The 17,239-nt window shown below is 52.6% G+C and overlaps 1 protein-coding gene across 2 annotated transcripts in view; it reads right to left on the reverse strand.

Annotated features, from left to right (window-relative positions):
* SFSWAP (splicing factor SWAP) overlaps positions 1–17,239 on the reverse strand; it is a 69,502-nt gene that overhangs the window by 46,812 nt on the left and 5,451 nt on the right. For both annotated transcript variants that reach the window (XM_053901874.1, XM_053901875.1), the window contains 4 exons: positions 14,366–14,451; positions 8,980–9,205; positions 7,434–7,546; positions 6,861–6,993 (listed from right to left, as the gene is read on the reverse strand). In XM_053901874.1, coding sequence (XP_053757849.1) covers positions 6,861–6,993; positions 7,434–7,546; positions 8,980–9,205; positions 14,366–14,451 — 558 coding nt within the window. The remainder of the gene's footprint in view (positions 1–6,860; positions 6,994–7,433; positions 7,547–8,979; positions 9,206–14,365; positions 14,452–17,239) is intronic.

Genomic DNA, 17,239 nt, shown 5'->3' on the forward strand with positions numbered 1-17,239 from the left:
GAGAACATGTGACCAGGACCCTCACGACGTGTGTCCGCGAGACTCAAATCGCCAGAGAAGAGTCAAAGAATGGAGCAGAGGGGTGTCTGGGTGGCCCGTTAAGTGTCCAACTCTTGATTTTGCCTCGCGTCATGACCTCGCAGTTCGTGTTAGAGCTCTGTGATGTTGGCTCGGAGCCTGCTTGGGATTCTCTCTCTCTCTTGATTTTGCCTCGCGTCATGACCTCGCAGTTCGTGTTAGAGCTCTGTGATGTTGGCTCGGAGCCTGCTTGGGATTCTCTCTCTCTCTCTCTCTCTCTCTCTCTCTCTCCCTCTCCCTCTCTCACTCTCACTCTCTCTGTCACTCTTCTGCTTGCTATCTCTCAAAATAAAAATAAACTACAAAAACACAACACAACACCGAAGAACTGGATGGAGCAGAGGCACCCTGGCAAGACCCTCACACTCAGGACGGAGGCCGACCACGTGGCATCTTGGTCCACAAACAACGTAAATCTTACTCTTACAACAGAAACAGTACTACTGCTCAAAAATCAGGAGGCAGAGGAGGGGTGAAGGGAAGGGATTTTAGGACTATTTTAACTTCCTCTAGTTTCACAGTTAATAACATCTAAGATAAAAACTGAGCTTTAAAAGGAATCTACAATTTCAACCTCTTTATTTCCTAATCACTAGAACTGAATTCCTTTTTTTTTCCTTTAATTAATTTATTCTGACATAGAGAGAGCATGAGCCAGGGGAGAGGCAGAAAGAGAATCGGAAGCAGGATGTGAGCTGTCAGCACAGAGCCCAATGTGGGCCTTGAACTCATGAACTGTGAGATCATGACCTGAGCTGAAATCCAGAGTTGGACACTTAACAGACTGAGCGACCTGGGTGCCCCTAGAACTGAATTCTTCAAGTATGGAAACTTTTATCTGAAGTTCGGCAATGACTACGCTTTATTGATTATAGGTTCTTCTGTTAAATTCGAGTAAGATTAAAAAGCTTATTTCTACTTTAACACAAATATTTCTTTTTTAATTTTTTTTTTTTATGTTCATTCAGTTTTGAGAGACAGAGTGCAAGCAGGGGAGGGGCAGAGAGAGGGAGACACAGAATCCGAAGCAGGCGCCCGGCTCTGAGCTGTCAGCACAGAACCCAATGTGGGGCTCAAACTCACGCATCACAAGATCGTGACCTGAGCAGAAGTCAGACGCTTAAGTGACTGAGACAGCCAGGTGCCACTACACCCATATTTCTAATCCATATTTTACATAAAGATGACCTGTGCGTCCTCAGACAGAAGATTCTCACTGTCCTCCTCCTTCACTACAATTACCTCAGTATTGCCCACTGTGTCAGTGATGCTCACCTAATGCTAAAAATATTTATTTCTGGGTGGTGGAATCTTGGATAATATTTTTACTTTCTTCCTCCTATGTCTCTTGACTTACAACAAAAGCATTAAAAAAAATTTTTTTTAATCTTTATTTTTGAGAGAGAGAGAGAGAGAGAGAGAGAGAGACAGAGCACGAGCAGGGGAGGGACAGAGAGAGGGAGACGAAGAATCCGAAGCAGGCTCCAGGCTCCGAGCTGTCAGCACAGAACCCAATGCGGGGCTCAAACTCACGAACCACGAGATCATGACCTGAGCCGAAGTCGGATGCTTAAATGACTGAGCCACCCAGGTACCCCCAAAGGCATTTTTTTTAAAAAGGGGTTTGGAGACTAAGTAAAGCACCTCAAGGTCATGATTTTGCAAGTTAAAAGAAATGCTGTGAACAACAGTAAAATCACACTTAAAAAAGACCAGAGCAGAAGCAAGAGAATGTCTAGTTTAGCCACATTAGATGGCTTAATTCACTTAAGTTATTTACAGAATGAAACACTTAAAAAACCTGGGTTGGCATTTTATTTTTAAGAAACTGCCTGCTATACCAGCGGGCAGTGTTTCAATATTACTGCTTCCTGCATAACTGTATTTACTACACTCTTCAGCAAGGATTTATGGCTACAGGGCAGGAGATGACCAAGTAACAGGAAGTCACTGTCAGACTAACGAATGGAAAAAACCTGTCAGTTTCACACATCTGTGTATAAGGAGATTTTAGGAAAAATTCTTCTGGAAGACAAACGGGCATGAGGCACCTGGGCGGCTCAGTCGGTTGAGCGTCGGACTTCAGCTCAGCTCATGATCTTGCGGTTCGTGAGCTCGAGCCCCGCATCCGGCTCTCTGCTGTCGGCACAGAGCCTGCTTCAGATCCTCTGTCCCTCTCTCTGCTCCTCTCCCGCTTGTGCACCCTCTCTCTCTCAAAAATAATCATTTGAAAAAAATAATAAAAACATAAAAATAGGCCCTCTTCTTCCAAGGCTGCCTAAACCCAGGAAAACCTCTCATCAGCAAGAAGTCAGTCACGAGGACCGGCCGCGCATACCCTGAGGGGCTTGTTAAACACTTGCTGATAGAAAGGGCTGGAAGAGCATGGTGACCCCACCGGGAAGGAGGGGAAGGCGAGCTCTGGCAGGAAGAGCGGCGACAGGGACCGCCGGGGCCTGGAGAGACACCAGAGGTGACGGTCTCGAGACTGTGCTCTCGTGGACCTGCAAAGAACTCACTAGGGACACTAATGCAGTTTCAAAGCAAGTGTCACGTCGCCCTGCGCTCCTCCACGGTCCAGGTGGCACAGATGGGCCGGTGATGGAGCCCCCCCCCCCCCCCCCCCCCGGGCCCTATTCCTGCAGGCCATCTCTCACCTGTCCTGTCAGGGATGCTGCCCCCCACTTCCGAATCCAACACAGTGCTGTCCTCCTGCGCCCGCCCCTCCGCCCCTGGCCCTGCCCCTGCGCGCCGACGGCTATTCGGGGACACGTGGGGCGGCTCGGTCTTCCACCGGCACTAGAAATCTCGCTTGTGAGGCCTACCCCTGTAACTCCCGCCTTCCCTGTGTTTGGAGACTGACTAGAAACCCGTGGCCGGGGGCACTCGGTGCGGATACCGGCAGGAAGGGCCCTTGGCTTCTCCGTCAGGTCGCAAAATCGCGCGCCCGGCAGGCTTCACCTGTGCTTTAGTTCATCTCGACAATTAAGGAATTCAAACTTGGTAACGTGAAATAACACTTCAAACAACCCAGAAACCTCAATTTTATCCCAAGACTCGATCTCTCCAGGGTTCTCACGTGCCCGCAAGCGCAGGCCTCTCCGCCTTCAGTCCCGCCGTCTTCCCGGGTGCTGCAGGCGGGTTTAAGTGACACGCTGGCCTCTCCCTCTCCAGGGCTCGGGCTCCGAAGCGTGCAGACACGATGCCATTTGGGTGAGCGGCCCGGGGAAACCCTTTAAAAAGACCGCGTAGCCATTGTGACCTTCCCGAATCATTCACACAGCAGCTTGTGTGGACTTCTTCCCTACTTGACTGTAAAAGTGGCTGATCTCTCAGTTTTTCTGCTTCCTAACTAATCTTACTTTTTCTATTAGTGGAACATAACGTTGTCTGTCGGCTTAAGAGAAATAACTCGCCATCAGTTCAAGCATCCTCACGCCGTCCCACCAGGCCCCTCGGCTGGAAGCCGCTGCACTGCCGGGAAAAGAAGAGGCTCTACCGGGGCCGTTTCCCAAGGCTCTTCCCGGAGAGGGCCTTGCCCACCACTTGGCTGAGGGGCACCCCCCGCGTCCATCCGGGCTGGCTCTGCCTCGGTGCCCCCCGCCCCACCCCCCCCCGTAGCTCCTGGCTTCCCTGCACACTAGGGTCAGGAGGCTCCTCTTTCCTCAGGCTGGGCCTGTTTGCTTTCACAGCAGAGATCTTGTCTGAAGTGATTTTTTCCAGGTAAACTGCCGTAACGAAGTTTTTAATTACAATTTATGCAAAGGATGGAAGACCAGTGCTTACAAGACTGCAGGCTAGGGCAAGGGGCTGGGCGTGAGCCGTGAAGGCCCAGACCGCGGGCGCGGCAGGTGGGGACACCCCATCCGAAGGGCCCAGAGCACACCTTGTGTTCACGTGGTCTGTAGGTGCCCCTTCCAGACCTGCTCTTACAACAGACTTGGTTTAAACCACCAACTAGTCAGGCCTTGAGAGCTCTTCTCTTCTGGCAGCTCACAGACTATCTGATGGGGCTCATTTCCCATTACTGGGCCTCCTTTTCAAATTTTTCAAAAAAAAAAATTTTTTTCACATTGTTGCTCACTATTTTTTAGACAGCCCCCGAATCTGCGCACAGAATAAAAAAACATCTTTGAGGACCTGAACACAGGCCCCTCACGTGTGTCTCTGCTGGGCACTATTCTGGTCTGGAGCCAAATTCAAGCCTGAGGCTCTTCCTAGAAATTGGATCAGTCTGTCCAGTCATCCAGGCCTCCTGCCCCACCCTGCGAGGCCCTGACCCTGGACAGACGGCTGCTGCGGTGACCCTAAGGGCTGATGCTCTCCAGGGGCCCTCACGGGATGCTCATTCCCCAGCAGGCATGCCCCCCTCCCCGCCCTCCCACTGCACAGCCAAACTTCGGGGGTCTTCCCTCAGGAGCACATTTCCATGCCCGGCCTGCCTCTCCCTCCCACCTGACCTCACCTAGTCCTCCACGAGAGTGAGCCTGCTCTCACTTCCGGTAATGAGGGGTCTACAGGAAATCGGGACACCTCCCAGCCCCCTTTCCGAGCCTCTAGGAAGCGCTGACCACTGCCGAGGGCAGTCTCCACAGAGGAGCTCTGTGACACTCCACTACCCCCACGCCCACGACCCCTTCCACATCTACGGCTGAGGCTGGATGCAGGGGGACGCCTACAAGCAGCACCCACTTTGCTGTGTTTTTTCTTAGACTGCCTTCTATTTTTACAAAATATGAGTTCATCGCTGACATTTGTAAATCGAGATATTTCCCATAAACATTCTGGATTTCTCACTTCTCTGCAAAATCTGGAACTCGGCCTCTGCCTCTGGCACAGCCGCAATCCACGTGTAAGCAGCTAGGGGCCCCGTCGGCACGGATTCTTTCGTCTCTGCTGGCTTAGACAGTTTAGCTGTGAGGTCGGCCCCCCACGCAAACGTAACGCCAGGCACGAGCCCCAAATGCACCGTCTCACAACTTGCCGGTCACTCTTGCACTGCGAGGCACCAGAGATGTGAAGACGACAACTTCACCGAGGAGGGGTCCTAACCGGTGCCCCCTGCTGGAGCACCTCCTGGGGAGAGGGGTCATGGGTCCAAGCGGGGAGCCAGCGCAGTTACACCTGCCTGATGGAGGGCCTGGCGGAAACGGGGCTCTGGGACCCCCGCAGTGAGCACGAGTCCTAGAGCGGCCACTCGGCCCTCCTGCCCAGTCCGGGGGTCTGCAGACGTCCCGCGCCACCGCCGCCCTCGGTACACACCCGTGCTCACAACCGCGATGTGCACAGCCAGTGGTCAGGTGATGGTCACCCCGGCCCCCAGCCTCTATCCCTTTCCTGTGCAAGACCGTTTAATAGCTTCAGGGTCCAGGGGACACACACGGACAGGGATTCAATGACAGGACTGAAGAAGGAACACAAGGACGCCGAGAAGCGTCCTGTTGGGCGAACGAGCGTGGGTCACTCCTGACTCCGAATTCACCCGTGTGGCCGTGTGTGCACACAGCACTCCCCGTCGTGAGCGCCGCACATCCCAAGTCCCGTAAAGGGTTTTTCCAGGACGCATGCACTAAGTTCACTCGAATCGCCAATGTTACTGGAGCACCAGCCACACACACTGCCGCGTGTCGCAGCAGAAGAGAGGTGTGGGAGGGCACGGCTGCTGGCCAACAGAAGCTTAAACAGCGAGCAGCCTGCGTCTTAAAAGAGAATTAATCGGGGCGCGTGGGTGGCTCAGTCGGTTGAGCGTCCGACTTCGGCTCAGGTCATGGTCTCGCGGTCCGTGAGTTCGAGCCCCGCGTCGGGCTCTGGGCTGATGGCTCGGAGCCTGGAGCCTGCTTTCGATTCTGTGTCTCCCTCTCTCTCTGACCCTCCCCCGTTCATGCTCGGTCTCTCTCTGTCTCAAAATTAAATAAACGTTAAAAAAAAAAAAATTAAAAAAAAAAAAAAAGAAAAAAGAAAGAGAATTAATCTCCTGCTGATTTTCCAGACTCTGACGGGGCAGGCTTTGCGGACGGCCCCTCACGTCAGACCTGCAGGTAAAGAACGAGCAGACAGATCCCTGCAGCTGAGGGCTCTTCTCTCGTTCAGGGTTTAACTGCCGGGTACAGAAATCTTAGAAAGATCTGTTAATGAGACCGAGGTCAAATACTTTCAAATAATTCCTCGAATAGAAACTCAAGATTTGCCCTCCATTAATAACCTGTAGGTAATTAAACAGACAAAGAGCTACCACACAGCCAGGAGAGGCAGGAGCTGCAACTAACTACCTCTGAGGGGCACGGCAGACAGTCTCGAGCTGTGTCTGTTCTGGGAAAGCCACCGCGGCAGACAGGACCGCAAGGCCCCAACATGCACTGCCCTGTGCTTCCTGACGGAGCTCTGACTTTGGTCGGGGCTGCGACAGGTCAGGCTCCAGCCCCCGCTGCGGGCCGGGGCCGCCGGGCGAGACCGCCCCGTCTGTGAGGGCTGAAGGGAGACGCCGGGCGCGGCTTCCGGGGAGGTCTCTGAAGAAGGACAAAGTCACCGGGCACCTGCTTTCCGCCCCTGCCCGTGTCCTTCACCCTCCCGGATACAGAGCTGATGCCGGACGCGGAGCGGCCACCTGCCAACATTAGGTGACAGGCAAAGGGATGAGGCCGCGGGCTAAAGAGGGCTGAGCGTGCAGGCCCGGGGCCCCGCGCCCCTCACGGCACCCGGGCCGGCCCCGCACCCCCGTCTCGCGCCCGCGGGGTGAGCTCTGCAGCGGGTTGCAGGCCGGAGGCGCCCAGCGAGGTACTCACAGTCAGCGGTGTACTCCACCTGGGAGGGCTGCGCGGCGCCGTCTGCCGTGGGGGGCGCGGGGGCGGGACCGTCGGCCTGGGCTTTACGGACCAGCGCGGCAAGGGGGTGATCCGGGTCCACCACCTTCAAGGGCTGCGGACAGAGAGGATGCACATCACACCATTTCCCGTGTTTTGAGTCCCACAGAACTTCTTCCGAGGCCGAGCGGGCTCAAGTAGCCGCAGAACACGGCGTATCGGAACACAGCGTCTGGGCTTCAGGACGCCCCGGCCCGCGCACACCAGGGGCGGGCCGGGGCCGAGCCCTCCGTGTAGCCGGCCGTGAGTCCCAGGGGGGTGGGTCAAGGAAAGACGCTCCGATCCTCCCCAAGACCACTCGGGAAAGGAGGGCGGGTGGATGGGCAGAGCGAAACCACTCGCGGCACAAGTGGGAGCACCGAGCAAAACACGAAAACGCAAGATGCACCTCGACGAGGATAAAGTAAGACACGAAAGACACGCGAGCTTAACGAGCTCCCAAAACCAAGCGAGCGCAAGCTTTGTTACGGCATAAAAAACACGGAAGACGGACACCTTCATCAGCTCCTCCAGGCGGTTGCACTTCTTGGAAGCAAAGAGAGACGGGTGCAAGTAACTCCCGTCTTCCTCGTCCTCGTCCTCGTCGTTGTCAGAGCTGACCCCCGACTCTGCAGAGCAAAAGCAGATTTCAAGATCCTGCTGTACGGTGAGACAAGGTACAAATAAGGGATGTGAAGACTAAGAAGCAGGGGCGCCTGGGTGGCTCAGTCAGTAAGGCGTCCAACTCTTGACCTCGACTCAAGTCATGATCTCACGGTTTGTGAGTTCAAGCCTCGCATCGGGCTCTGCACGGAGCGTGGAGCCTGCTTGGGATTCTCTCTCTCCCCCCGTCTCTCTGCACCCCCCCGAAAATAAATATTACACAAAACAAAACAACCCTCAGAAGCAGACAAAGGCAGAGCTACACGTAATCGTTTCTTGGTTATCTGCCCCCAAACACCTGTGATAAGTACCCCTGGAGCAGGACACCGGGCAGAAAAAAAGGAGCACGCCCTCGGCCCAGCTGGCAACATCCCTCCAGCGTTTACTGGAGTCTGGAGCCAAATTATTTTAATTTTCTAGAAAAAAGGCTAGAATCTTGATGAAAGGGAAAACAACAGCAACAAATACTTAAAAAAACTAACAAACGTGGAGAAAATGAGAGCTGTAAGCAAGATTCATACAACTGTTCTTGAAAATCATGTTCCAGGGGCGCCTGGGTGGCTCAGTCGGTTGAGCGGCCGACTTCAGCTCAGGTCATGATCTCGAGGTCCGTGAGGGCTGTGAGTTCGAGCCCCACGTCGGGCTCTGTGCTGACCGCTCGGAGCCTGGAGCCTGTTTCAGATTCTGTGTCTCCCTCTCTCTCTGACCCTCCCCCGTTCATGCTCTGTCTCTCTGTGTCTCAAAAATAAATAAATGTTAAAAAAAAAATTAAAAAAAAAAAAAAAAAAAAGAAAATCATGTTCCAGCCGAAGAGAAAAAAATTCAACGGCTAACACACACACTGTTGTCCCGCATATTATTCGCAACAGTTAACTGGCCTTTGTAGTAAGAATCCCAAATTTAGGTAGTTAATAAAAACAACAGCTTGAGGTAGAGATGAGTAAAAAAACGGTAACAGTCAAAGTAACCTTTCATCTTTGTGCGCGTAACCTAACCTCAGCCCCTAAGCCCCACGCGCACGTGGACCGCTAGAACGCGCTCTAGAAGCAGGAGACTGTTTTCTCCAGGAAATGTTAAGCAGGCAAAATGAGAAAGAACGTTTCCAACCCAGGTGATTATGTTCTGATAGCATCGATGTTTAATTATAGTTCACTTCTCTGCGGGAATGGTAAGAATCTAATACGCTCTCAAGACTCAGTCGAGAAGAGCTGGGCACCACCCTCCGGGGGCATGAGCAGGTGTAACGACCACGCCGTGCTGGGGAGGGGGGGTGCTGCACAAACACTCTGGGCAGCTGAGGTGCAGCCCGCAGCCACCCCTCCGCACAAGGGCCGTTTTACCCCTCCCAGAGGCCGCCCCGCACAGGCCCCGCGTCCACGCACGACGGAGTCTCACATACTCTTTTTCTCCTCGTTTCTGTTTTCTGCCAGCACTGTGTAGCGCCCCTCTTTCATGGCTTTCTGGATGAATTTGTAGTAGGGGTTGAGGTAGTGATCAAAGCGTAGAAAGTCAAACTGAGAGTTCCGGGCCTGCTTGGCTTTCAGCATTATCTCAAATTGTGCTCCCTGTTTGCACACAAAATTGGCTGTGCGCTCGATGATAGCATGCATTTTGGCTGTTGGTGGCTATGAAAAAACACACACATTCACATTATAAATTTTTCCTCTTTTCCACTGGCCCCATGACTTAAAACACAGAACTAACCCCAGTTTTTCCGTCGATGATAGGAAAGAAGAAACACTGCGGCTGGAGAGCCCGGCCCCCGTTTGCACGACACGTGGTCTGCTTCTGGATTCTGCAGCATTCTACGGGGAGAAGACTCGACTCACAGGCCAAGGCAGGCCATGCCAGCGGCCGCAGAACTGACCCGAGGCAATCTTTTTTCACAGCAAGTCACCGTGCTTCCGTATCATCAGGGGCTGTGAACCCTCAGAAGTGGTATACAGATTACGCACACAGGCATCTTTCCAGGGAGGGGGGACCCGTTCACCAACTTTGTCGGGAGTCTAGGGATCACCCCTCTTTCCTTCTTAGCTAGGACTAGTTTTTATGGCTCGGAAGCAGCCTTTTCGAAGACACGGGGAAGGCCGCCTGCTCTCACCTGCTCCCGCACCCTAGACCTCTCCTCACCACGTGGGTGTGGTCCGGCCCCGACAGGGAGGCTCTCACCCAGGGGAACAGAGCAGAACAGAGCGAGTGCTCCTGCCTCCAGGAGGGGTTACTACCAGGATCAGACCCTGCCGCCGGTCTCCTGGGTTTCCTGCTCCTGCCCGCGCTGACGCTAAGTTACTTCTACCGCATGGCGCTTGGCACTCCCCACCCACAACCAGAGCTGTCAGACCAGATGCTGGAAGCCATACTCCACACCCCGAAAATACTTGTAATGACAAGGAAGAGATTAACACTTGGAAATTGCATGCAAATAAAGCGGGAAACTATTCATTAAAGATGGGCACGAAGTATTCAAGATGCTTGTTGTAATTTCAGAACCACATCCTTCATAAAATACAAATGCCTTAATTCCCAGATTAATTCCTGAATAAAGTCCTTCACACTTAAATAGAATAAGTACCTACAATTAAGGTTATTTACCGATTCCAAAATCACCCAGATTCCATGTCAAAGGCCCACTGTGCCTGAAGTACAGATCCTGAGGCAAATGTTCAATGGCTCTGGCTAACAGGAAGATTAATCTTTGAGACCGTGTTCCACACACACATCAATCATTAATGATGACTTTAGGATAATGACCTTTAAAGGAAACTATGATCCACCCCCTCCACGGAGAGGTATTCTCTGCTGACCAAACTAACCCGCCGGTTTAAGATTTCTTAAAAATAGGCCCATTTATGATACAACGTCACGGCAGTTAAAAAGATAGCGGTCACAGGGGCGCCTGGGTGGCTCAGTTGGATAAGCGTCCACCTCTTGATTTCGGCGGAGGTCACGATCTCGCAACTCCTGAGTGGGAGCCCCGCACTGGGATCTGCGCGGACAGTGACACGCCAACTGGGGATTCTGTCTCTCTCTGCCCCTCCCCTGCTCATGCTCTCTCTCTCTCTCAGAAATAGATAAATAAAAAGACAGCGCTTACAAAGCAAAGTCATTACTACAGAAAAACGAAGCACATTACGAACATACTTCCAGACTTGCTACCAGAGCAAGTGGATAAGATCCCAACACCTGGTTTGGAAACATTCTTTGCTCTGTCGCGTAAGTTTTACATAAATCCTGTTCCGTTTAATACCACGATCGTCTCCACTATAAACTGGGATTTCGAAGACATATATAAATGCTTGTGTCATGAAGACTGATAAAGGGAGAAATGCTTGTCCTGTTTAAAGGGGGAAACCTTTGGTTGAAGGAAGGGACTGGGCCCAAGAAGGTGGGCTGACACGTCCTCACTCCTCCTGAATCACACTGACACAGACGCGGCTCTAACACCTGCGGGCAGACACTGGGCAGTGGGGGAATCGTACGCGTGGTGCGAAAGCCCACATCAGTGTAAGGTTTCCTAAGAGCTTTGGAAAATGCTGCTGCAGTGCGGGGCCGGGACCTCACGGAACAGAGGTGAGGGCCCCCGGGAGCAGCTAGGCTGGCCCCCTCCTCCTCTACGATCAGGGGAGGAAAAAGGAAATACCCACTTCACTCAGCCCGAAATACACATCACATGGGATGACATTTCAATTGTAAAAACAAAACGATAGACACAACAGTAGCAAACATAGCAAAATATTTTTAAAATCTTAGGGTTGGGAAGGGACTTCCAAAAACAAGATTCAAAATGCTGACGTCGCAATGGAACATAATGACACGTGTGACTTCATAAATACGTTCATTCTGTGAGAGGCGTCAGCAGCACACGCGCACGGCACACACCGGACGTGCTCAGCGGCGCGGAAAGTCCCTACCAGTCCCAAGAAAAAGGCAAGAACTCTTCGGGAATGCAGAAATAAATCACATTGCTTTTTGCTCCAACTCCCATCCCGTGGCGACAAAGGCCCTGAATTAGGATGAAAATAACAGTCTAATGTGAACCATCGATGCAGCCGGACTCAGCGGCTCAGAGTTACTCTCTCACACTCGAAACCTCAACGTCTGTCCCGTGCAAACGGGCTGACAGCCGCCCCTGCCTCAGAGCTGCTGGGACCACGATGACGGAGCGAGAACACGAGCAAAGCACCGGGTACAGCACGCGCTGGCCCTAACCCAGAGACGCAAATGTCGCACGTGACGGCAATCGCACACCGAATCCTTCCCTGCTTGTCCTCTGGTTTACCAAGTGTGCCCCAACGAGCGCGTCTCCTGGGGCCCACGGGGCAGCACCGCCAGCCCCCACGGCTGACCACAGTGACACGTGACCCTGTGCACCGCAGCGTCCTGGGGGCTGGGGGACACTCCCTCCGCCTTCCCGGTGGTGCTCCGGGTGTGGGCAGGACTCGGGAGGTGACCGAGACGGGCAGGCAGGTCCCTGAGAAGGGGACACGGGGCCGAAAGCACACGCTGGGACAAGTGATGCCAGGCTACACACTCGGGGAGAAACAGGTCCTTGCTTCCCCTGCGACCCGGGAAAACATGCCCAACCACCGGGAGAAGCGAACACAACGCTGTGGGGTCACTCGGGGGCGGCGGTCTAGAGGCCCAGCAGGAGGTGGAGCCAGGACGGCTGCCGGGCTTTGACCGAGGACAGAACCGGTGGCCAGCACCCGCGGCGGCCCATCTGGAGCAAAGGTCAGCACACACCTCCCGGCGCCGTGCCTTCTAACTACTCCTCACTCTTCACACAAACCCCGCGGAGCCTGGACTCATTAGGCTCTAATCCAAAAGCCTGGTTTAAACGTCAAGAATCCCCCAGGGCGCCCACTTTCTTTACCGAGCGAGGGCAACCCCCGCCCACGGAGACAGCAATCCCCTCTCTGCGTACAAGCCCGCGATCCCGGCATTAATCCCCGACGCAGGCGCCTCTGTCTGCTCCGCTCGCCCGCTAATGGGGACATCACGGCGTGCAGCGTGTACGAGCCACTGCCCCCAAATCACAAGTGCTCCCAAGAGCGACACCAGCACAAAGGAAGACAGCGCTGCCTGCAGCGCCCCGACGGGCACTCGACGGCTTCCACACAATCCAACCATCTCCCGCTCCAGGGGCTGCGCCGTAACAATATCACAAGGACTCTTTGAGGGGAACACAGCAAATGACTATCTGCTCTCCAGTGGGGAGCGACTATTCTTAGCTCCGGCAGACCATTAAACAGCTCAGTGAAGCTTACGCTGGCCCAGGATATACAGCCGTTACGTACTCTAATAGGAAGTGAACGACGCGATAAAATCTATCACGCTTCTGTGTTTATATCTGCGTGAAAGTTTAAAAATAATCTTTCACATAAAACTAAACAAAATTCCACATAGTCAACCTTAAATAAAAGCTTTTAGCATTAAATATAGGTAAGGGAGCAACCCATTTTTAATGGGTCTCTCGCGTAGAATAAAGAGCATGTTCCAGAACAAGAATACAACCCATAACGATACACAGAAAACGTATTAATACAAGTCCTAGGATATCAGATGTTCAGAGGACATTTCCAGCTTTAGCTACAACAAACTGGTAAGTGCGGGAAACGGGGAGGCAGACGTAAGTAGTGACTGCATTCAGCAAAACCCAAAAAAGCACGTGGCTCGTACGTGAAAGAAGGCAGCAAAAGGCAGGGTGAGCGCACACAGAGGACGGATGGGGTGGGGGCAGGGCTGCTCTGTGTCCTGGGCCACCATCACCCGGAAACGAGCGACCAGGGCAGCAAACACAGGCCAAGTGTGGAGAGGATGAGACCCTCACGGGCAGCTTCAGCACCCGCTGTCCACCCGGAGGCTCAGAAGAACACAGGGCACGAGCAAGAATCCAGAACACCTGCATCCGCGGCCCTAGTGACCCAGTAGGAAGACGTCACAGAAAAGCCACACTGAGCGCCAATATCCCTCCCGAGCACGCACACACAGCAGAAATACTCCCAACGTCCCTACTGAACACACAAAAATCCCATCGAGCACGGGGACCGGGGGTGTGAGTCCCTGCCTGCCATGTGCACGGCCACGTCCTTCCCTCTCCCTCGCCTGTGAGAGGGGAACGGGAACAGGAGGTATCGCTCAGGGTCCTCGGCCTCACGATACGGCAGATCAAGCAGCCGGAGCACGCCAGGACCGCAGGCCACCCTCAGTGACACCCGTTACAACTCAGCCCGAACTGGACAGGCTCGAGCTGAAGCTGCTGTGCGAGGTGAGCGTGAATCAGACTCCACTCCACCGGCTCTAGCTGCAGACTGCCAGGGCAGCCCGGAGGTGCCCCAGGGCCCTGATCACAGGGGACAGGAAGCCTGGCTGCAAGAGCACCCAGGACACCTAAGGTAAAGACCTACAACTCAAGGGCCCACAAAAGCCACCCCAGCAAAACCCGGGACCAGGCACCTTCACTGAAAGCCAGGCCGCCTTGAGCGAGACTGTTTTTATGTCTGGATGTGGCTAACAGCCTACTCACCGCCAATCGTGCCACTCAACCCCGTGGCCTCTGACCCAGTTCCTCAAGCCCCTGCTGCGCTGGTCTAGCCATTCTGCTGGGATTCCTCCCTCTCCCTTTAGAGGAAAATGGGGCGGGGGAGGGGCTTCCTCCATTAACTCACAAATAGTTTGAAGGCCTTAAAACCTAGCCGTCATGACCACGAGCGGGGTCTCGCACAAGCAGTGCCTCCTGACTCACAGGGATCACGATGGACGGTGCTGTGAAGTGGAAAACATACCAGCTCCACGTCAGGCGGCACATTCAACCCCACGGGGGCGACGAAAGGCTCCTCGTTTTCCTCTATGTTTTCAGCCTCGTTTTTTTCTGCGTCAGAAGAAAACGTAAAAGTTCAGAACAACCATCGGGAAGAAGGCAGCCACAGACAGTACACAATGGAGGGAGAGCCGGGAGGGGCGTTACCTGGCTCTCTGCCCTCCTATCATTACCTCTGGAAACCCATTCCCGTCCACCCTCCCACCCCCGCAGGCGCCCCCGCCACCAGGGGCCCTGCTTACCGAGGCACTCGGTCCGCCGCCAGCTCCCCCTCCCCAGCTCTGGGATCTGTGTGTAGGTGGCGCTGCTGAGCCCTGTCTCCGAGCGAGCCCCCCTCCGAGCGAGCGAGCCCCCCTCCCCCCTCCCCCCTCCGAGCGGTTTCTGTAGGACCCCAGGGGGGCAGGCACAGCACGGGTGCTCAATTCCAACGGGAACGAATGGTTTCAGCGAGTCGTACAGGCCTTCAGCGCAGCTGCCAAGGCTTCTCCACCCAAGCCCACAACCTCCTACCGCAAGTACTCAGCTCGTTTCGCGCACACCTGTCCGCGTGTGGGAGGCGAGGCGCTCACCGCACGTTGCAACTTTCGGAACAAGGTACCTACGTGCCTTAGTCACTCAGGGCGTCACCCACCGAGACGATTAACGACGTGTACAAAAACATAGTAGAAAACTTACAAAAGCCAACACTGCAAGGGACTCCAATACCTAGGGTTTTCTCTCAAAAACTGACATTAAATAAACACGAATCTTCACCAAAACAAGTGTTTTCACCATGTATAATGAAGCTTCTTGACAAGATGAACAATTTCAAAGGTTTTCCACCAAACCTAATTCTTCTACAAGGCCAAGGAGGGATTTCAAGCAGGTTTCCCTGTACCTAAAAAGTCTGATGCAACGTAAGCAGATTATAAATTCCATTACGAATTATTTAACGCCGTCCACTTGTTTTGTGCCTACGTATCCTGTTCGCTCCTGAGAACCGGAGATTCACTGGGGCCTAGAAACTTCCTCTGGTCAGCAACCCCAGCGTCCAGTAACCAAATGACAGTGCAACTGGGGGACCCCAGAGACACTGGTTTGCAACATGTCGAGAGGCAACTTTAAATCTCAGTCTCTTTGGGCGTGGGGCCAAAGGCGCGTGTATAAACGTGCAATTTGTACTGTAGCCTAAAATGACAGAATGATGGAAATTTCACCTCTTGAGCAGGCTTTCCTTAGTGTGATGCCGCACACGAAACAACGGCACCGGACTCAAAAGGGCTGTTGGGGACAGGTGGGTTACACAGAGCTCTGTCTGAACACACCTTACTTCACAGAAAACGGCTTTAGCGGCACAGAATAAAAAACCAACGCGATACTCGGATTCAAATGATCTTTTTTCATAGAAAAGATACTGAATAATGATAAAAAATTGTGAGAATCTGCAGGACACGAACCAGGCCGAAGACAATTTGCTGCGGAAGGAGGAGGGGCTGACACACTGACACAAAGGCACCACAAAGCCTGTTAGCAGCACAGAGCCTAAAATGTTCAAAAATGCCAGGACGAGAGTAACTGTGAAAATCAAGGAATATTCAGACACATTGAGGGTGCTGGAAAACGAAAATAAAACAAAATGAAACAAAAACACCCTTTTTAATAATGCAACACTGAAGTGAAACTTTGTTGTTAGTGGCATTGGGCAACAAACTGAGTTCTATTGTGTGTGTGTTATGTGTGTGTGTGTGTGTGTGTGCGTGCGTGCAGGTACACATGCCTGTGTGCATGTGTGTTTAATACATACGGCATTGTACTGGCGTCTGGGTGGCTCAGTTGTTAAGCAACTGACTTCAGCTCAGGTCACGATCTCCCAGTTCATGGGTTCGAGCCCCACGTCGGGCTCTGTGCTGACAGCTCAGAGCCTGGAGCCTGCTTGGGATTCTCTGTTTCCCTCTCTCTGCCCCTCCCCGGCTCATGCTCTGTCTCCTAAAAATAAATAAATTTTGGGGCGCCTGCATGGCTCAGTTGGTCAAGCTTCCAACTTCAGCTCGGGTCATGATCTCACAGTTCGTGGGTTCGAGCCCCACGTCAGGCTCTGTGCTGACAGCTCAGAGCCTGGAGCCTGCTTCAGATTCTGTCTGTCTCTCTCTCTCTCTCAAAAATAAACGTTAAAAAAAATTTTAAAAGATAAAAATACATAAATGTTAAAAAAATATACGTGGCATTTTATCTGTATTAACATAAGTTAAACTCAGAAAGTCAAGCTGTAAGTTTCACACGGGCCCAACTTTCCTTAAAAAAATTAATCACCATATAAAGCAAAGTCCTGAAAATATGATTATAAGAAAAAAAAAGTATATAATGCTAGAGAACTTTCTGTTAAAGAGAAAGCATACTAAAACTTCAAAGAGAAACAAAGTCACGTTGAAAGTCTTAAAACTCAGTAATTATAACAAAGTTTAATTTCATGGAAACAATATTCTAACCCCTGTAACAGGGGCTGGCAACTTCCTGAATGTCAGACAGTAAGCATTTCTGGCTGTAGATGGTTTCTAGGTGAACTACTCAACTCTGCTGTTGAGGCCGCACAGACACCATCAACAAATGAGCTGTGTGCCAATGAAACTTCATTTACAAAAACCCGCCAACGGGGGTAGTCTGCTGATCTCTAATCCAGAGCGTTAAGAAATTACCATTACGGATTTTTCCAATATTATGGATTTGTCACTTGATCTTGCAAAAGCCATTTGACCTTCATAAATTTCGATTCTTCACTTACATACTTGGTTCAGAAAGAAGACAACGTAACCTCAGCCATCCAGAACCCTGACATAGGTAACTTGTTCCGGATAAAGGAATG

The sequence above is a fragment of the Panthera pardus genome, unplaced genomic scaffold, assembly GCF_024362965.1.
Source record: "Panthera pardus isolate Hobbes unplaced genomic scaffold, ASM2436296v1 HiC_scaffold_14, whole genome shotgun sequence".
NCBI classification, from domain to species: Eukaryota; Metazoa; Chordata; class Mammalia; order Carnivora; family Felidae; genus Panthera; species Panthera pardus.